General features: G+C 41.5%; 1 protein-coding gene across 1 annotated transcript in view; it reads right to left on the minus strand.

Moving 5' to 3' along the window:
- LMTK2 (lemur tyrosine kinase 2) overlaps positions 1-21,825 on the minus strand; it is a 42,614-nt gene extending 20,789 nt beyond the window's left edge. Inside the window, exons 1-6 of the mRNA XM_017813316.1 lie at positions 21,669-21,825; positions 7,366-7,490; positions 6,385-6,529; positions 4,555-4,628; positions 3,929-4,047; positions 3,096-3,183 (exon numbers count right to left, since the gene is read on the minus strand). Coding sequence (XP_017668805.1) covers positions 3,096-3,183; positions 3,929-4,047; positions 4,555-4,628; positions 6,385-6,529; positions 7,366-7,490; positions 21,669-21,825 — 708 coding nt within the window. The remainder of the gene's footprint in view (positions 1-3,095; positions 3,184-3,928; positions 4,048-4,554; positions 4,629-6,384; positions 6,530-7,365; positions 7,491-21,668) is intronic.
- Positions 21,826-22,369: the final 544 nt, after the last annotated feature.

Below are 22,369 nucleotides of genomic sequence, written 5' to 3' on the forward strand. Positions count from 1 at the left end.
CCCAGCCTGCCTGACATCCAGCACTGCCACCCAGCCTGCCTGACATCCAGCACTGCCACCCTGACAGCTCTGGTTTCTCTGCACTAGTTTCCAGTGCCTCTGACCAAGACCTTTCAATGCCAAGGAGCCTGGGAACTGATAATCCAACAGAGCTGCCTGAGCAGCCAAGGCAAGGTCAACTGGCCCTAAAAAGGCTACAAATCCAAGTGAGAGAAGTAGCAAAAGGGGTACATGCTGGGATAGGCTCTGAGTTTGAAGGAGTGAGAATAAAACAACCACTGCACCCTCCAGACCCTGCTGGTCAGCAGAACAGCCACTTTTCCTTACTTTACATGCCAGATTTGCAAAACGAGGTCAACATTGCCCAAAAGGTCTCAAAAGAACTGGTCACCTGAAGATATTTAATTTCCTATCCAACACAGTTGAAATACTTGACACCTTTTTTCAGAACCATTGAACTCTTAATCACGTAAGCACAAGGGATGAAACCAAGTTTACTCTTTGTTGTATGTGCAAAGACACCACCAGTAACACAAGGCAAAGGGCTTTGGCACAGCCCTGTACCAGTGGTAGCCAAAGAGGACAATGTTTGATGGTTCCCACTTGAATACACAGTCACCACAGACACTGGAACCTTTAGGTGACCCCTTCAGCTGCCCCTGTGGTCTTTCTGCTGCAGAATCACTCTTGCATGTTTTGGAAGCATCTCCATACACCAGAATTCATCCAATTTAAGGGGGGAAAAAAGTACAAAAGGAGCTACCAGCTTTTGAGATCACTTATTACTGAAAGTCTGAAAAATCCAAATAACTGCCATTCCAGCCACAGCGATAAAAAGCCTCCTGTCACTCCCCTAAAAAACCTGTACTAAAAAAAGCTGTTTAGTCAACACCTTCTATTCCAAATGGTGCTGTCCTGCTTCCTTCTTCTTGTGTCTTCTCTCCCCTTACTCCAAAATTACCAGCACCTCTGTATTTCTGTGCACAGTGAAAAAATACTAAGTCTAGGAGATACTCAGCTGTATCAACCAAGAACTCCTTAAGTGAGCCTTTAACATGAATGTTATGTTTAACTCACTATAATATATAATTTTCTAGAAACAAGGTTTAGTTCACTTGGAATAGAAATGAGCACAGACATTTATTTTCCATTCCAAAGAAATTACCTAACTACACTCAAATTTGTAAAACTACCACTTTAACTGTCAAGCTTACTGCCCTCAGTTAAAGTGAAAATCTATTTTATCCCCTTAAGTAAAATCCTTTCCAGATTACTCTGCAGGATCATGACAACTTCTGGCATAAATAATCAGGCATCAAACAAGGATATTATTTTCTCCTGTATACCTAAAGTAGGGCAATCTTTAAAAGTTACTCCATCTTTAAATTTAAAGTTGGTTTAAATTGTGTAACTATTTGAAAACATGGCAGCAATTAAATTTTATTTGGATGTATAGCTGATGGACTCCATAAAATGCAATTCTCTTTCAAGGGTCCTTTTAAAGAAACTCCAATTTGAATAGCAGGTTTAAAAACCAGTAAGAAGTATTCTATTTCTACATATTGAAAGACTATAAAAAACTCTTATCTGTTAACCTTAGGCACCAAGTTTTTAATTGTTAGCAGAATTGGAACATTTCACTTTGATCAGTTACTTGAAAAGTTCAGGCATTTCTGCCATTTGAAAAAGAATGATTTTATCAGCACTTCTGTCTCATTAATTTACCACAGATAATATGTTTGAGCAAAAGAGCAGCAATGAAAAAATACAGTTATTTAAGGTCACAGATTAATTGATGTTTCTCAAGAAAACTCAAGTTCATGTTAGCTCGTTTAAATTGCTTGAGGCAACACACACAACTAGAAGCAGATTTGTGCACCTGAATTGAAAGGAAAATTCTGCAGTTGTAAAGCTGATAAAAAGGATTTTGCTGAATTTTATAAATGCAAACTATCTTCTTTCTGAAAGACTTGTTTCTTAATAACATCTGTGCACTTTGGAGTTCAATTCTGCCTCGACATTTCCCAAGGAGCTCTGCTTTAGATGGTATCTACACACCAAACTTTAAAGCAGCTCCCGAGCCAATGTTTAGTCAGACACCTGGACTTTGGGGTTTGTTTTCAGTGATGTGTTATGCTACAATAAAACAATTCAAGTCTTTCCAGACCACGGATCCAAATTTGTCTCTGATGACTCTGAGCACAGTTCAAAGCTTCTGTACATGCACACCACCCCCCTCCTCCCAGCGTTCCTGTCCATTCCAAGGGAATGTAGTGGCTGAGCAAGGCTTTGTGCTCTCCTTCCCATTTCAGTGACCACTGTGGCACTGACAACAGAGCAGAAAGCAGTGAGAACACCCTGCAGTGTGTCCCCAGCTTTTCTTATGGTGCCCAGGAAGCAGAAGGCAGTTGCTTGAGGGTGGGAAGTGAAACAAAAGAATAAGACCATAGGAAAAAAAAGAATACAGTAAGAAAAAGGATCAGGAAGAGAATGAACACAAAATGAAAATTCTAGGTATTGGAATACACATGGCTAATTCCAGAAGTGAGTCCACCATTGCATTTTAGCCCAAAGCTGCACAGCATGGGTAAATTTTGGGCACTCTAGAGGTGGGGGAGAAGGCAGAAGGAGAAAAATTCTTTCTTCAATTTTCCTCAATTAACATTTTCACCTAAGTAGTAATAAAAGTACATTAAGGTTGCCCAGACAGCAAATATAATTTAAGATGTGATGTTGGCACGTGCATGTGATAGCAGATATCCTCTGCCCTCCCAGCTCCCTCTTGAAGGCAGACTGAAGGAGACCAGTAATTCCTTTATCAAAGAAAGAACAACTGTTTTCCTCTTCAGAACATTCCAAAAGCACCTAGAAAGTACATGATGAATTGAAAAGGGTACAAACTAAAAATTATAACTGTGGTGTCTCTAAACAAAAACATCTTCTGAAATCCTGGTTAACCAAAATTCTAGTTAATCAAAATTCTGGTTAATCTGGTTAAGAAAAACAAGCATTTCATGAGCAAGGGCAGTAAATGCACCACACACCATTTACATCAGTGGAAAAACAACTGCAGCCTTTTGTATAAGTGCACTTACCAAATCACAGAACTCGAAAACTAGGAGATAAGGAATGGCTTCCACACATTGCCCAATACACTGGAGAACATTTGGATGCTGAAGAATGCTGGAGTGAAAAAATACAGTTAAAGCCAGAAAGATCACAGTATAACATCATCATGGCGAGGCTTTGCGAACGAAGATTTGGGAACAGTATAACACAACACACTGAAATCCCCACCACAAGTTTCAACACAGAACATTTGAACATTGGGGGGGGTGGCATGAACAGAGGGTGCAAGTACCCAAAGCTACGGGTTCCACCTGCACCTTTGTATCTCCTTGTGCTGCAGCATCACTGAGAGCAGCCCAAACTCAGAGCACCTCAGAAGCACAGAAGCCAGCACTGCCACATGAAAGTCACTCATCCTTGTACCAAAACTAAAAGCATGCAACTGGTTCAGGAACTACACCAAGGTGCAGACCTGGCTAAAGGCCAACCCTTTTCTTAGCCAGGTTAGTTCCCAGCCAGATCAGTTACTTTTTCTAAATTGCTTCCAAACCACTTGTGCCAGTGCAGCAGAAGGCACGAAATTTCTTCTGACAACTGCCAACAACCTAAGCCTAAATGCAAATATAACCAGGATATAAGAAAGCATTAAGAATAGAAGCCCTCCATGACCACTCACTTGCAGCACATTCAGGCAAGGTAATCTAGTGACCACAACTTCTGCTCACTTTGCATTGACTGTATCACTTTCTAAAGACAAGCATTTCGGTTCTATGGGAGGGCAAGTGGGGACACCAACACTGAACAAAGGCAATGTCCATGATCCATCTGCAGCAGTAGGAAGCTGTGAAACATTACTTACTAATATGGTTCTCCATTTCTTAAAAACTGTTCTTGCTCCTTGAGACCTGCACTTGCCTTCAACTCCTTCACTATTACCCTTGCTACACTGGTGCCTGTGTAGATCTCTCCAAGGAGAACCTGAAAAAGAGATACCATTGTGTCTTTAATCAGAGGGGAAAAAGTACTCAGAGTCTTCCTGCAAGAGCTAAAAACATGCTTTAAGAAAGATTTCCTGGCTTTTTCCTTTTTGCAAAGGCAAGCAAAGCTCTGATAATTAAACACCCATAATTAATAAATCTTGACAACTGATCTATATGTCAACTTTCAGAAAACATGTTTTCTAGGGAAGACCACTTATTTACTTAAAATATTTTCCTAGAAAGACTTGGAATAACAAGAATGTATTAATTCAAATCCAAGGAAGTGAAATGTCTGCCTAGTAGCTCTAGTGAGAATCAACATGTAAATTTAAGAAGCACTGATTAGTGTTGTGATTACAGCTAAAAAGTGAATGCAAGGAAATATCTCATTTCAACTTCAGGTTTTTTTATGCTATTACTTTTTTTTTCTTGAATACCATTTTGAAGTGAATAGTCAGCTAATAGTAAGACTCAATCTGTGCAATATTAAAAGATAACTCCTCACCTTTCCAAACCAGCCATTTCCAATTTCCTGGATGTAGTTTAGACTCTGACGTGCAACTTGAGACTTTGATCCATCTGTCACACAACGAAACAAACGTAACACGTATCAAACCACCCACATGGCCAAAGTGATCACCTGCTGAGGGAATAATGCAACCCCTACAGGATCTATTCCCAATTAGCTGCACACATTCAGCCCAAGCACCAAGCCCATGTCAGACATATATAAAGTGGTGGTAATGCTGTGAAAACAGCACTCAAGTGAAACTGTTCTCGAGCCCAGGTTCTAAACTGTACTAGAAAAAAAACAACCCTGGAAAACAACAGTGATTGTCCTCATGAAATGTGAACTTTGAATTTTTTAACACGTTCAGTAAGAAAGCAAAAAGGCTAAAGTTCTACCTCCAGTATAAATGTGTATCATAGCCTGTAGCTGGGCAGAGCAAAAAACCTGCTTACACAAGTTTCCTATGTAAATAAAATAGAAAACCCAAGATAAAACTCATTGTACATCTTAACATTTACAGTTACATAGAGTTACCATTTTAAGAGGAAAGGTTCAACTGCTTTATTCTTCAGCCCAACTGCCCTACTTGTAGCTGCCATCTGGAAGGAGGACATTTTTCAACTAAAAATACTTCATGTAAGGAGCCCAGAGAAGGAAAGGACAGAAAAGAAGCCCCAGAATTTGGCAGAGGATGGGCAGCAACAATGGCAGACCCCACACTACAGGAGAGTTTCAGCAGTGTTCACCCCTCTGCTGCCCAACTGGTTAGGAACACTCATCAGATGTTAACAAAAACTCACCACTACTTGTCTGAGAATTCTAGTCCCCAATTTTATTTCCATAAACCACATTTACAGCAGTATTATTTTACTGGAATATTTTATACACCATCAGTGTGCTTCTAAGCACAGAGAAGGCCACAGCAGTACAAGCACATTTTTACCCATGAACCTTATTCAGGCACACTGCCTTACTTTCTGGCAAAACACTTGTAGTGACAGTATCATTTTAACAATTATGGCAACATAGAAGAGCTGACATGAAATTCTTCACGGATAATTTTTCCCAGCTCTTTAAAACACTGAGAAGTACCATGTAATTTGTATTAAGGCACACTGACAGCTCCTTGAAACTGGTACAGAAATTTTACTAGAAGCTTCCCTGAACATCTAGTGATCAAGCAACAAAAGCAAGATGTAAAATTATGTGCCATGCCATAATATGAGAACAACCATTTTGGGCTCAACTGTGCCTATAATACGTTAAAGTTTCCTTCTACAAAAATTGTATTATAAAGAACACATTTCAAAAACCCTTCCACACAGGGAAATGAAACTTAATGCTCTATCTTACCAAGATCACATTTACAGCACAAATAGTCTACAGTGACATTCAGAAAGTGATGCAGCTGAACAGCAGCACTGCTGGCAACTCAGGTATTCACTTTTGTTTCCATTTAAGGGTAGTGACTAAAATCCAACCACAACTTAGCCCCAAAGAAAACCACTAGAGAGCAGAAGTCACTGATGTCCCAGGGTACTTTAAACCCTTCAGGTACATAGAAATATAATGACAGTAATCTGCAGAGGGTTTTTAAAGGGAGTTTCATTCTCTTACAGCAGCTTACATGGCACCCTGCCCCAGGTTAACATCTTAGAAGCAGTATTTAACATTTAACTATACCCTACAAAATGTATTGGCTCAGTTTATGTAAGTCTGTAACAAATTATTTGTTACAGTAAAGTCAAACATAATCAGCCACGCTCCAGTTTTTGACACCGAAAATGCCTACTTTTGTTTTTGCATCAAAACCCAGTATTTTACCTGTACGAGACGGAAACTGGGAGGGAGTTGGTAAAGCAATATTGGGCACTGAAAGAGTAAACACTTCAGCTGGAGACTGAACAGATGGAGTATCTTCTGCTGGAGGTGTAAAATCTATTTCATCATCAAAGTTATCTTCAAATTCCTAAACAAAAAAGTCTTAGTAAACAAGCTGATCTTTGTCTTAAAATTAGCACAAATACCTTGCTTTCAGTTCCAATGAGCAATGCTAAGGAGGCTTCACTGTTTTCCAAGGACAGGGACAGAGACTTAGTCTTCTATTCCTTATCTTTCAATTATTGCTGATTTAAAGAAATCAAAGTATCACATACTGTTTTTAATACAAAGGGGGTTTAAGGGGTTCTTCCTTGGTTGGGTTTTTGTGGGTTTGGTGGTTTGTTTTTTGCTTTGTTTTGTTGTTACTTTAAATGCTAACCCTGGCTCTGAATGAATTACCATGAACTGCTGAGGCCAAATATTCTCCATTTAAACATGGGAGCAAAACTCAATTTTAGGAACACTGATAACTGATGTTCCAGAAGTAACTATTCTCAAATGATAACAATTTCTCAAGAGTTTTGCTACACTGGATCTGCATCTTCAGTATTCTTATTCAACAGGAGTGTCTTAAACCCTGTCAGCAGACTAAGAAAAACAAAAGAAAGCACAACAAAAGAAAAACAACAAAAAGGTTCTTCACAGCAAAATTGTCTCAAGAGTATAACCTTTCCTTCTGATCCTGATGTTTAGTTATGATTTCAAAAAGGTATTAAAGACCCTTAGGCAGCAGGGACCAATTAGTTAAAATAAACGGTTGCATCAAGACTTCACAGTCCATAGGAACAGTCACTGGCTATTTCAGAACAGAGACACTCAAGTATCAATAACTGCAGGGTATTAGCACAAATATCCAAGTATCCTGGATATGAGGATAGAGCTAAGAATGCCCCTTGTACACACATTGGTACCTTCAGTGCTTACCTTGAAATCTATCTCAGGGTCTTTGCAGCAGGAGACACAGTTTGCCAGCAGGATGACCAGGACGACCAGGGTACACAGAGACACGATCACAAAGGTGGAGGGAACTTCAGCTGCAGCTCCTTCTCCTAGAAATAACCAGGGATGCAGGATTAGAGAAACATGTTTAGCATTTTAAGAAGTTCCTTCAAAATGTATTATCCACCTGCATTTATTTAAGAGATGGGAGTGTGAACATTTCACTCTGTGGATGTGATCAAACGTAAGGAGACTCAACAGAAAGGACAAATATATCTGTGCCCTCCCACCTGCCTGCACTGGACTTACCTGATCCCACCTAAGAGGCCCCAGCCAATATGATTTACTGAAGCTGGTGAGGAACAGCAATAGTCACAAGCCTTGGGATGTTGTTAAAATCAATAAATTAATATGGAAACCCAATCACAGATATTAGAAATCTGGTCTTTTTGAAGACACCTCCCATGAGCTAAAACCCTTGACCTAAGAGAACAGGCAGCCAGAGGAAATCCTCATTTCAACTGTGCACAAATTCCAAATATATAAAGCAGTCCTCTCTCTTTCAATAAGTGCATTTGTGACAGTCTCCCAAACACACAAGCTGCTGTCACAAGTGCAATGGATGTGATCAGCTCCACCCCGGGTTCTATTTCCTGTGAGTCACCAGGTGATTTGTCTCCATTTCAAGCATTTTAGACTCCTAACCAGTTTGCAAACACACTTCCAAATAATTTTCCAAAATTTATACATAAACATTCTACAACACATTTTCCATGACAAGTCATGTTATTACTCACACAGGATCAAAAGCCTCAAATGGCATTTTATAAAAATCTTAAATTAAACCCATTTCCATCCCTGTTTTCATCCTCAGCAGAGAACAAAGACGTGCTCTGGTCTCCTAGGGAACTACATCTTGAGAGGTTGTTTACTTTTCAAACTATGGGGACTGGAAGAGCAGTTGGACCAAACCTGATATTTAGACATTACATCAGTGGTAAACTTTAACAATGTCAGGTGAATTGGACTACCTGGATTTTATGAGAACATCTGAGTATCAATAGGGATGTCTGCCAATACAGTGTGAATGAAGCCTTGAAAATAAAAAAACCAGAAGCTGATCATTAGTTAAAGGACACACGAACTTGTTCAGCTACCTCTTAAACGTTCAAAAAACTACAAAAATTAAGAGACTTCCAGAAAAAGCTACAGCTTTTCATCTGTTCCACAGAACACTTCCAGAATATTTACTTATTTTAATTATATGTAAAGTGCGAATTGACATAACCAAAACCCTGCTTTAAAGCATGTTAGCCTACTTTCAGATCACATATTTCCTGAACAATTAGGAATATTATCTATACAACAAATAAAAGTCAACTGAAAAGGAAGGTTTTCAAACAAGCGATTCTGTTTCTAGTTCCCACAACAGCTCTGGTATTCACACCTCGTTAGAGAACATGAACGCTCCATTTGCAGATATTGAGCATTGTTCAAACACAGATCAACCACAATGTGAAGCCACTTTAGTCATAATTCTGAAGAGAACAAAAAAATCCCTCTCAATAGAACAATTTATATTAATTTTAATTAAGTCTTCTACATAACACTCAGGTATTTTTCCATTCCTGAGCATCAACAAGAAAAAAGGGGAAGGCAGCAGCTGATTTATGTTTACTCCCTCCAGATGTTTGTTGACCTGCCTAAGGAGACTGAAAATTACCTGAACCACAAATACAAGCATTTTGTGCAGTCATTAGCTAATTACTGTAAGGAACACACACACAGCTGTAGATAAATTTAAGAGATTCCTTTGAACTTCTAATTGAAACCAAATAATAAAAGGTAGCTTTACTACTAAAAAAAGGTAAATATTTGTGTTACCAGGTATTACAAATTAAAATTATTATTTTAAAGTCATTTTTTCCAAGCCCATCCCACTCAATTTCCAAACAACTTCCTCACCTTCACCACTAACTTCACTGAAATGAGAAGTGAACTCACCACAGACCATCTACTGAACAGATGCAGATTCTCCCTAACAAACACCCAGATCACATCACCACAATCACAACAGACATTCCCTTTCCAGTAGAAGGCCAAGACTCGAAGCCCCTCGAATGTTTTTGGGAAAGTTTGCCAAGCAAATCCCTACACAATGAGCTCAGCTCCCAAGAGCACGTTTCATCATTCCCAGAAAGCATTAGTGCTGCTTGAAGACTTCACACCAGGTCCTTCAGAGGGGGTATAAAGCACCACAAGTCATGTGTATAAAACACTATTAAACTTTATTTTGGGTTTCTGGTGCACTACAAGGTCTCCTTTTTGATGCCCACAAGGCTAACATGAATTACAGTGCCTTCCTGTTCCCCACAGCAGCTGAGCATTATCACCTCTCACCAGCACCTTCTGTTCCAAACACCACATGAGCTCCTGGGGGCCTTTTGGACCAGCCTCTCTCCAGAGCTTGGAGCAGCTCTCCCAAATTTGCTTTACTGCTTTCAATCTTCCTGTTTCTTTTCAAGCCCTGACAGGGGTTTGTGCCCCCACCAGTCCCTCTCTGTAAGCACATCTGGTCTGGGAACAGGATGTTGTTTCTCCCACACAGCCCCCACCCTGCCCTTGCACCCTCACAGCTACAGCAGCACGACCACAATAAATATTTCTATTTTCACAAACGTTGTCCTGCTCATTCCAACTTGGGATCCCACTTGGAACCCCCCCAGCAGTTCCAAGTTATCACAGCAAATCCAGGCAGGAGGATTCAAGCTCCTGGTGGCCTTATGCCAGTTTTGTGGTTTATTTAACTCAAAGTGAGATACAATGAGCACTAACAACCATTTATTGTACATGTTAGATACACTACACGTGTTTTCAGCTACTTTATGTTAAAAAGACAACATTTTTGTTGGAATTCCTTCTGTAAAGGAAACTGCACATTTATCAAGCCTACAACCTAAGTGTTTATGCAAGTTACACCATTCCCCATAGGGTAACCACCTCTTTTTCAGTGTCTTGGAAGGAATACAGAAAAGAAAAATATTGCTGCTGTTCATTATGTTACTTCCTAACCTTAAAAACCTTTTATAATTCCCAAGAAAAGAAACTGTGAATTAGCAGCAATTAATTGAAGAAAGTAATGAATTTTATTAAAAAACCCAAAGATCACCTTTGAAAAGGCAGCTAACCATAAATGGTCTGTTAAGAAGATGGAAGTCATCTCAACTTCCAAAAGCACAAGGCAATTTTCACATACAAAGTTATAAAAAGATGCTTTAATACAAGAAAAATGCCAATTATCATGGGCAAGTTTCTGCAACAGCAACAGAACATTTCAGATGACTCACACAAGTAAGAGCTACTGACTAAGAATTACAGAATCCATCTCTGTTTGGATAAACTTTGAAGTTTCTTACATAGTAATTAATAAGTCATATTTTTGATTTGCAGGGTTTTTAAAAAATGAATGGAGAATTAAGTATAAAATTATGACAACCTGTAACTGGGCTAAAATTTATTATAAGTGAAGCTATTTTAATAGCTTACATGAATACATATTCAGTGATGGAAGCCACTGATTAAGTATTGGAGCTGGTGTTTGACAAAGTGCTGAAAAATCTGCTGCAGTAGAACCTCTTTTGCATTTTTCAACTATTTCCATCCAATGATTAATTCACTGGAGCTTAGTAAAATGACTTGGAATTGAAAAGGTAAGAGATGTTTAACACAACATTTTATTTGTAAATTGTGAAAGTATGAAGGAATGACAGCTATTTATTAAAAGATCCTGACTGAAAAAAGCAACCAGCAAGAAATTCAATCTAATAAATGCAGAGGACCATTTTATATAGTCATCACAGAAGAGTTTGCTTTAATTAAAAAAACTCTTAAAAAACACTGTAAATTTAATTAATTTTAATACAAAGGTAGATAATATCCAATAAACATCACTCATAATTTCATAATTAATGCAGAACTTGACACAATATAATAAATTCTGAAAGCAAAGAAGATAATAGGTTTACTCTGCATATCAGTTTAAAACCCAGCCATATTTACTATAACCCTATTCAGTAACAACCTACAGCATCTTAATACCTATCCACAAGTCAGAATCTGTTCTTTAGGAAAGGAGCTGCCAAACAGATTTAAAAAAATACTCTCTGTAAAATGCCAACAGTAAAAGGTTTCCTGTCAGCTAATACAAACTCCTTTGCTTTGGGATATCCAAACCACTTAAGCCAAGGAAGAGGCCTGGATTATATCAGCACTCCATTAAAACAAGCAGGAGCTGAAGTGCACCTGCGTCACTCCGGGTGTTACTGCAAGGTTAACACAACATAATGCTTTACACAGCTCTGGGCTAGCAAATGTCCCATCCCAAAATGGCACCTACATGGTCCTAAATTATCAGCACAGAAAACAAGGTATTCTTTCAAAGCTTCTCAGTATTAAAGAGTGATTCTATGCTGTTATTTATCCACTTTTAAAAGTGCACGGGATCATAACCAACCCAAAGCCCTGGCTGAGGCAGGTATTCAATGACCAGTATTGAAGCAGATTGTCAGTTCATAACCAGTTCGACACTCAGGTCTAAATTGAAGCCCAGCACATGTGAAGGCAAACCCTGCACACAGGCAGTGAGCAGCCTCACTGACAAAACAATGGTGAGCTGTGCTGGCATTCCCAGGATCAAGTACAGACCTGAAACACACACATCAGGATGGATCACAACGTTTCAAGGGGTGGTAAATGTTATTTTCATACAAAGCATATTTCACAGCAACTTCTATAGGCCACGATTCCCTACACCTTTCTAAGTTTCTCTCAAGCCTCCTTTCTTTGTAAGACAATTCGCCAACTACCAAGTGCAACAACTAAGCCAACACAAATTCTTTTCTTGCTAGAACTGGTTTCCTTCTCTATCCAGTTTCCCAGTCTGCCCACAATACCCTCACATGTCATGCACCTGTGGCACCCTTTGCTGTCATTAATGAGGAGCAAGGAGCAGGCCAACCAGCCAAGTGTTGCACCCATGTTCACCTGCCAACCAACAGCCCCCACGCAGGACAACACCGGATGAGGTGGAAGTGCCTGTCCGGGAGGGACCCCGGGCTCACCTTCCTTCTACAACCACATTAGAAAAGGCCACGATGCTTCAACTCTTCACTCTCTCAGATTTGGTTCAATCTGATTAATCATATTATTAAGGTCTCAACCTTCAGGAAACTCTGCTAAAAAATGCATGACACCACCCAGCTCTAAGCTTGGGGAAAAAGTAAATATACATGACAGGCAACCCCGAGTACATAATAAAAGACATTACTGAGTGCACTAATAAAAGATTTTCACTACTGTGATAAAGGCAGTGCAAGGCCCAGATAAATTAAGTGTTATTAGGGCAGAGTGAACTTCAAGGGAGCATCTGATTTGAAGCTTTCAGCACAGTAGTTGCTAGGCAACAACAGTGCCACTGCATAAGCAAGAGCCGCTTTCCTTTGGAGAGCAGCTCCATAACTGGCACTAATAGCTACAACTATTTCCAGCACAAATCCAGCATGACAGCACTCACTTAAACTGTCTCTTGGACACACTCAAATTTTATGATCATGAACTAAGATGCTACTTCATGACACCAAGTCATAACAGAGCAGTCTTTAAAATACTAATGAATGACAAAATCTAATTTTGCTCCACAGCTACATCCACGGTAACTTTCATGAACATGGTCAGTTTATTTATTCTATAATAAAATAACCAGATTTAAAAGTGTAATATCACTCTAATTTATAGTGGGTTTGATAAATATGATTTTAAAAGCTACCCCAACTTTCCTGAATAATGTTGTCATTCTCTTCTATGCCAGCAATTAAGTGGGAAAGTGTTATCAACTCCTACCCAGTTCTTCACAAGTCAGATTCAGATCATTATCTTTCCCTCATAAAGAGTTTCTCCTGCATTTATTTACTCCCTGAAATCTTCAGATGTTTGCTACTAATAAGCACAAAACCAGTACAGACACAAGCAGGCCTATAAGTTCCAATGGCCTGCAGGTAACAGGTAGAACACTAAACCAACAGCCTGTTCAGAACAATTTTAGACACATCACTTGTGTAATGCCCGATTTGTATGACAAGGTAAAGCACAACAGACATTGCAACTCCTCCATTTCACAACACAAAAAAAAACCAAACTCAAAAGCACATTCCATTCATTGCTGCATTCCTGCAATCTCATTTTTTCCTGCTATGCTCCATTTAACAACTGAGCCAAAAAAAATCATCATTTTTGAAATTAAGTTTCAGCAGAAATGTGTGCAGTACCATCATTTAGTTGTGAAATGCTGTACTACAACAGGCTTTAAAATACTCCATTAGAAGGGCATTCAAATCATCAACCTTCAACTAAGATACAACGCAAGCAAACAAGAATTTAACACAAGTTTTGAAGGAGTTATTTGCACTTCAGACATTCTTTTGAAAATAAAATGAAGGGAATTTTAGTATGAGAGAGACACTCCAAATTCCAATCAGCCCTTTGCTTTGAATGACCATTACCAGTCCTACAAGAAGAAACATTCCCAAGATCTCCGAAGACTTTCATTGACTTGATGTCCTCAAAGCAATGGCAGCACCTTAAGGAAATCTAAAGCCTTTTCCAAATGCCCAAAGTATTTCAAGCAGAGACTGGAAATGTTCCTTCATTGAGCAAATCCCTAACAACAGACACAGGACACTCCTTAAGGAACTTTTAGGTTTTGCAGTTTACACCTGAATTTTTCAGCTTTCAGATTTTTAGTACTTGTGCCATTCAAATAAAGCACAAATGTTCACTATTTTAAAGCAATAACCTGGAACAAACAATTGAAAGTGTTATTAATTGAAAAGTTATTTCAAAAGTCTATCCTGTTGTGACATTATTCCTACCCTTATATTGGATAATGCAAAGTCTGCACAACTAACAGAAGTAACCTTCAGTATTACATATCTTTATGCAAAAGCACTTTATCACCTGATTTTATTTTCCCTTCTATGGAATACCCTAATTCCTAGATACAGTCTCAAGAAAAAAACCTCTTAAGGACTTAAAACTACAGCTGTCCAAGTTACTTGTGCACAATTGTACTTACCCTTGCTGAAAACAAGCAGTAGTAATTAACAACTTGTCAATAAAACTATTTCCTGCCTAAATCTGAATTGTGTCACATGGCCTAAATCAAAGTCCCACACTTCAAAAGATGTAAGTAAGATGACTTTCCAGCAGCAGTGTGGGAAAAAAATAATCAAAAGTCACATCCAAGTCAGTGTGTTCCCATGTTCTTCCAGACAGAAATTGAACCATTTCATGCCTCTACTCAACTTTTCCGTTACAATCCCTGCCTTACTCCAGAACTCCACTGAGTCCCCCACGGGGCAGGTGGGTGGGATGAAAGGCCAATGCATCTGCACAGACAATTCTTCCAAAAAACCAACAGCTCTTCTTTACAACAGTTATTTCATCATCACAAGTGAAGCTAATGAAGACAGCAAAGGGGCCATTTCATATAGAGTTTTTCCCCATGAAATGATAAAAAAAAAATCCTCTGACACATCCCTCCAACGTACCTTGAGTTCTGGATATAGCTCTGCAGTGACAAAAGCCAGCTTCACAGTTAAATTTGTTTTGTGGATATGTGACCCTGAAATAACTACTGTCCTGTGCAATAAATTACAGTAGTTTAAAGGAGAAATCTTAGCTACTTCATATCACAATTGGACATGTAACTCTGTCAACAATTCTTGGCTAATTATCTCAGTCCTCCCTTTGCCCTTAGAAAGAACAGAAGTCTATCCTGCAATCTAAGCCAACACTTTTTCAAACTGTTTTATCCCATGCTCCCCCTAAAAGCTTTTACAGTGAGCTTTCAAGGAGTTTCTACAGCTGCTTAAATCCACTCTGTACACAGGGGTGACAACAGCAGCCAGGGCAGTGCTGGACCCTCCTGCAGCACAGCAGCTCAGAACAACATCACTATGATCCTCGGGTTTGCTGAACACTTGCCTGGCCTGAGGGTTGGCTGAACAGTCAGGAACCAGTAAAACTGTGAGCTGGGGTAAGTTTTACATTACTGACCTTATTCTATTATCCTCCAAATCTTCCCAGAAATGTCAGAGAATTACTCACACAACAGCACTGTTCAATTTTAATAAGGACTAAATATAGGCTGGTACTTCAAGTGTTTACAGAGCGAGATCTGTTTGAAGTTTTAGTGTTAGAATCTCATGTTTGCACAAAGGCATCTTAAGACAAGCTAAAAAATACCCATGTTAAATAATTATGTGCCTTATGCCTTCATGGCAGTGTTTCTGGACAATCTGGGTAGCATTATTATCTTGCAAACCCATCACTGATTTGTAAGTGTGTGAATGTGTGTGTATATACATATATATATATATATATGCACACAAAATTCTGCTGAGCATACTTTATTCTACACTGCTAGATGTTGGTTTTGCAATTATTTTCTGCTCAAGTACAGTATTTTTTCATCTGCTGTACCATTTCTCCAACAGTAAAGCACAGGAGTTGTAGATTTTTTTTATTTCCACACAGGGTAGACCACAATAATTTGAGGCAGCATGAGAAGATCACACATCGTGGTATCTCAAACCACCAGAAAGAGATACTGGTGTTTGGGTTTCCATGCTGCAGGTAATTCTTTCTCCTACCATCTGACATCAATACAACCTATTAAGATACACTGCTTTTGAAGAGATTAATTTCAGTTCACATGAAAGGAATACGTACATGCAACTTTCATGTGATGGGATTTTCTGGAATCTTTATTTTACAGTAGATCACTTTCCAACTCTAATGTACAGCTGGGTTAAGAAATGCAGGAAAGAAATAAAGCAGCACCATTTTACTAAAAGAGCTTATTGGAATCCATTTCTCATCCCTATTCATAGCTAAAGGATCCCTTGGAAGAACAGACCATAGAGTGAATGAGCGATTTTGGAGAACTGGATCTGGTCTATAGGCTGGAAGCTTAAAAGTCACTCAAAAATCTGCTGCTAACATTTTCTACACCTCTTTCATACCAAAGAAGTCTTGATGCAACAAGAGTCCCAAAAGAGTCACGTCACTGTTTAGTCACTACAGTGATGTTTTCTTACCACCAAAGAGGCTTTTGTGAATGTAGCACTGTTGGACAAGGTGTTACTTTGTACCAGCATTTCAGACTGAAAATCCCTCAGAAGACAATTCACTGACATAAGGAGCTTCACACCATCCCCTTGCCTGAGCTGTATGTGGTACAAGACCCTGCTGTGGGCTGTGCCTAAAGCACACGGGCAGGCTGACAGGCCATCCTGACACACTTGGTACAGTTCTGATTATACAAGTCCACAAAATGTTTCCAATATCTAAATGTTGCTCAAGACCTTTCATAACTGCATTACAAAGAAAACAAAGAGCTCAGAGAGAGCAAGAAAAGCATTGAAGACATTGCAAATTGTATCCAGATCTGTATCAAACTCCAGTACGAGATGCACAGACCAAACAGAACGGCAGACCCAAAATAAAATCTAAGGAAGACTTCAGTACTCCCTGTGCTGCCCTTCTGCTGCAGAACTGCTGCCTTGGGACTGAAATAGGACTGTGATTTTCACAGCTCTGGTATTACACTGACTGAGGGTCCCTTTATCCTGCATGGGTGAACCACATGGGGATGGGGACTGAAACCAGACCACAGCAAATGTCCAGAAAATCACTCCCAATCAAATTTGCCTGTCCAGAATGCTGGATCTCACTATGTAACACAAACTTTTTTTTTATACAGGGCACAACCAGCACCTGCTAATAGGCCCTTTCAAACCAATGCCCAGCCCCTGATGCTGTGACAACAAACCTTTAGACTGGCCCTGATCGGCGCTATCTTAACGTGCTGCAATGGTATCTGAGGAATTATTAAATACACCCAAGCATTCAAGACAGGAGAAATAACTTCAGAAAGTGACCTCCTCCTTTGAGCACTGCTTTAGTTGTAGCGAAGTCCAGACACTTTACAGCCACAGGCAGAGAGAGCAAAGCAAGCCTGTGAACAAAGCCTTGTGTGAACATCCCTGCAGGGCTAAGTCAGGGTTGGCTTCTTACCTCAAACTCACAGATAGAAACAAAAGATAAAAGACAACTTCCCAGCTCTGGCTCCACAATTAGGAGGTGCCTGGGACACTAGCTAGGAAAAGAAATATAGGGAGAAGCAAACGAGTCCAGTGCTTGAAAGGGGGAGGAAGGACAGACCATTTCCAGGAAAGACACAGACCACAATTAAAACCCCCATTTTTCTTGCAAAGATATTTCTTAACTTCAAGTGATCAAGTCACTGACTTGCATACACTCAGAAAATTGCTTTTCTTGTTATGTGCCAGCGTCACACACATTCTACACTGTCCCAAACCACAGGCCACAACTGCAATTTGGCCCCAGTCTGACAGAATGCCAAGTGAAGCATCAAGCCAAAGCAAATCAAAAGCAACAATTTTCCCAGGAGTATTGATGTGCCACAGAACTCATCTTAACAAATAATAATAAAAAAATAAGTGGCTTAATCTCAAAGTGTGAACAGTGACCAGCTGACTACACTAGATACAGCTGCATGAACATCTAGATACTTCAGTTTGAAGTCTCTGCATGCTATACACCACTTACCAAGCATCTTTTCCTGGACTGGACACAACCAAGTCTATCAGCAGGGACCCCCTGCTATGACATCCAACTGGGCCCTTGAATCCCAAACCTGAGGTTCTCCAGAAGAAATCATGTCAGCACCAAGTCCAGCTGCCTCAATTCAGCTGAACAGAAACTGTAATTCATCACTACTTTGAAGCTGAACACACCTGTCAGAAATGCTGCCACCTATTCAAGTTTTACAGGATAATAAAAGTATTTCTGAGTCCTTGCTACTTTGTATTTGCAAAGAGCTTCATAGAGCACAGAGATGATGAAAACACTTTGGCTGATATTACACACACTCCGTTGATGCTCAGCTTTCTTGGAGAGGCAGCTGAATTAAGGTCAAGTATGGAAATCCAAGTCAGAAGAACTGAGAGCCTGAATGTAAATGTAAAGCTTTAGCACAGCAAAGCAGCCCTGGCAGTTTGTGATGCACTATATGCTGCTAAATCCTGCTGAAGAAGAGCAGTGCCCCAATGCTCTCACTTCAGCCACACAACAGGAGCAGTGGAAGTCACCTGAGCCTGATGCATTCGGGTCAAGTCACCAACGCTCCTCAGGCTCAGGACAACTCTGGCACTTCAGTCTACAAACACCTTCCCAGCACACCTGCCCCAGCTCTCACCCCCAGTATAAAGTGAAACCTGAAATTCAGAACTATCACAGTACGTATCAGTATCCTTTTCCACTCACAGAATAAATTAAATCTAAGTTGGTCAAAGTATTTTCAGCCAGATGCATCTTCGACATCTCAGGTTCGTATTTCCTGCAATAACTGCTAGGAACGCTACAAAGTTAAAGCCTGATTTCCTTTACCTCCTCTCCTTGTTGTTAGATAAAAAAACATGCTAATTAGTTTAGAACTGTAATATCAAAAATGCAAGAGGAATATAGAACACTTCATCAGTGCATGCCTTCATCTGCAAGCACCACAAAGCCACACTTGAACAGAGCAGCATCATTCATCCTGATCAAGGCCCTGGGAACCCAACAGTTCCCCAGCCTGGCAAACTTCCACAGCACTTCCACAAATTGGAGCATTTTTGCACAAGGAATCCAATCACTTCTGGCATTCCAGCTTCCTCCCCAGAAGAGGAGTTATATCCCACAAAATATTCCGCAAAGTTCAGTACAACTACAGGCACCTCCCTCCTTTTTCTGTGGATTCCATCTTTCCTATAAAAGTTCAGGGCAACACACACAAAAAATGTTTCTCCATTGTCAAAGAAGCAACCATTCTTGTTAAGTGAAGAGCTGTGGGATCCTGAAATAATTCTGAAACCAGTTACTAGTTGTTTTATGAAAAGGCCATTAAATTCTTCCCAAGTTTACAACTCCTATGGATCAGAGCAAGTGTTACAGCCAACTGCAGGAACGGCCAAGGCCCAGAATGGAGCCCAGCACAGCCAGTCCCAACACAGGGAACCAAAGCAACCTGTCATGGGACAGAAGAGGGACATTCACAACGTGGCTTTAAACACAACTCATGACTCAACCCTGCAGAACAAAGTCACAGGTTTGTCTTCAGACAGGCTGTAAAATTTGCCTGGAATGACAGAGAAGGTTCAAGACAAAAGTCTCGTTGTCATCCACTGGGAAGCTACTCCAAGGCAGGAGGGAAAACCAAAGTCCTTGTAGCTTTCCAGCTGGTTCCTGCTGCTGCTACAGGGAATGATGCAGGACACATTGCAGACTAAGAATCTGCTGCATGCAAATCACCTGCAACATTATTTCATTCAGGAGCAAGTCTTCCCAGCAAAAATGATGCCAGTGAAACCAGAAAAGGTTCCCAGTGAGGCCTTAAACTCTCAATACTCAAGATCCATCAATAAAGGAATCCAAATACATTGTTTCTCACTATATAGGCAAAGATACAATGTATGGGTAAAGCAACAGTTTCATTTCCTGGAGTTCCCCAAGTTTTCCATGACAGGATTTGGACAGTTTGCTAAACTTCAGATAACATCCCATATGTACCTACTTTGGCCTAAATATAACCAAAACCAGCTTATAAAATTCATTCTTGTTCTATGAGTCCAACATTACAACACCATAAACACTACTCTTGGCAGTGCTGCAGTTAGCACACCTGATTTCAGCCTTTTAAAAAATACAGATTTAAAAAAAAAACAAACACTAACCACTCAAATACTATGTCCTGCATTTTGTTCAGTCAGCTTTTCATTCTGAGAATTAAGTGTTTTACCAGTGTCATGGAAGTTATGCTGTGATCTCCCACCTTTGTAAGGTGCATACACAGTCCTCATAGTAAAGAGGAAATTGTATTAAAAAAAATAAAATAAAATAAAGAGAACACTTTGACATCTATATTTAAATAGAAAAATTAATTGCATTTCAGGAAAAGTAAGACCCGGAAAAGGCAGAAAAGTCCTCCACACAGAACTGATTCTGCTGTCTTACCTCACAGCCCGATGACAAGTTGATATTATTTGGACAAACCTCAAGCATTTCATAAATGAAACAGCCTATAATTCAGTCTCAAAGGAAATACAGATTCCAGGGACAGTTTTCTCTTTTTCAGAAGTTTCCTTTCATAGAAAGTAAAACAGACCTCAAAGAAGGCTGAGTGACCTATGAACAATTCAGAAATGTTCTGGGAATTAAAAATATAAGAAAGAGGCAGAGGTCCAAAAATAAAGGAAGTATGGGTTCCACTCCCAGTTTTGATACTTTCTATGGAACAGCAGCCAAATTACCTAATCCCTGTGCTTCATATCTCTCTCTCCCCACTGCTGCTCCTCCTCCCTGAACATCTTGTGTATTCCAGCTGCACAACTCCTCATGGTTGCAAGGAAATCTCAGCACACATTCAAACCAAACCAACCCTAACAAAATTCAGCCTAAACACAATGATATCTTGGAAAGTGCCAATGAAATACCAACAAAAAAATATGAATCAAATGCTTAGTTGGTACCTGTGAGTCCTAATAAACCTCTGAGCAGTCACTCCTGCGACTGAGAGGACATATTGTTTAGTTTGTGCTTTTAAGGCAAACAGGAAAATAAGCAAGGCAACCGAAGGAAGTTCGCGTTACCTAACATAATAGAGAAATAAATATGAACTCATGACTATTTAGAGAGCCCGGGCCGGGGGGGCCGGGGGGGAATCCGACTAATCTGACCGGAAAACAGGGAAGCGCCGTCTGCCCAGGAGAGCCTCCACCCAGGAACGGGAGTCCCGGTGATTCACAGGCAAAAACCAGGAAAAGAAAAGCCCCGCCGAGGTCCGTACGGGCAAGAACGGCAGCGCTACAGAGAGCAGGGCTGGGGCGAGCACCCAGAGAACCAGCCCGCGGCTCAGTCCCAGGGGTGTGAGCGACCCACAGCCCGGAGATACCGCTCCGTGCCATCACCTACAGCACGGGGAGCCCCCTCCGCCCGCCGTGCCCTTCCCGACGCTTCGGCGGGGCCGTGCCCGCAGCCCGGGGAGCGAGGGAGGGAGGGAGGGAGGGAAGGAAGGAAGGAGGGAGGGCCGGGGGCCGTACACCCGCAGTGCCGCCGCTCCCGGGCCCCGCCGCGGAGCCGCCCCGAGCGCCGCCCCCCCCGCGCCTCACCTGCACCTGCCGGCGGCAGCGGAGCCGCCCCGGCGCTCCCCGCCAGCAGCCACAGCAGCAGCAGGACGGGCCCGAGCGGGTGTCGCGGTCCCAGGGCCCGCGGGCCGCCGCCCCCCCGCCGCCCGGCGGCCCCGCCGAGCCCCCCGCGCTGCCGCATAGCCCTCCGCTCCCGGCCCGAGGTCCGGCGCCGAACGAGGGGGCTCGAGGTTCTCAGCGCCTCCGGGGAGCCCCCGCGGCAGCAGCGGCCGCCCCTCGGCCCCGCGGCATCGGCTCCGCCGCCGCTCCCCTCACAGAGCCCAAGCCCCGCCGGCCGCCGCCGCCGCCATCTTCCGGGCTACCTGAGCGCCAACGGGCGGGGCGCGTCCTTGATTGACAGCCCGACGCACCAATCATTGCGCGTCTCTTTCTCGGGAGGCGGGATCATTGGCTGGGACGGAGATAATCCGTGATTGACAGCTACACCAGCCAATCGCCCTGCAGGGGGCGAGCTAGGGTGTAGGGAGGCTGCGGCGCGAGCGCAGCGGCGCGCGGCTGCCAATCAAGCGCCTGGAGGGCGGGGCGTCGCTCGGATTGACGGCAAACTTCACCAATCGATGAGAGGGGCGGGAGAAGGGGGCGGGGTTTGTCCGGTTTCGCGCGCAGTGCCCGCTAGATCAGCGGGGGCGGCGCCCCCTGGCGGCCGAGCGTCCGCGGGGCAGGTC

The sequence above is a fragment of the Lepidothrix coronata genome, unplaced genomic scaffold, assembly GCF_001604755.1.
Source record: "Lepidothrix coronata isolate B3197 unplaced genomic scaffold, Lepidothrix_coronata-1.0 Scaffold41, whole genome shotgun sequence".
NCBI lineage: Eukaryota > Metazoa > Chordata > Aves > Passeriformes > Pipridae > Lepidothrix > Lepidothrix coronata.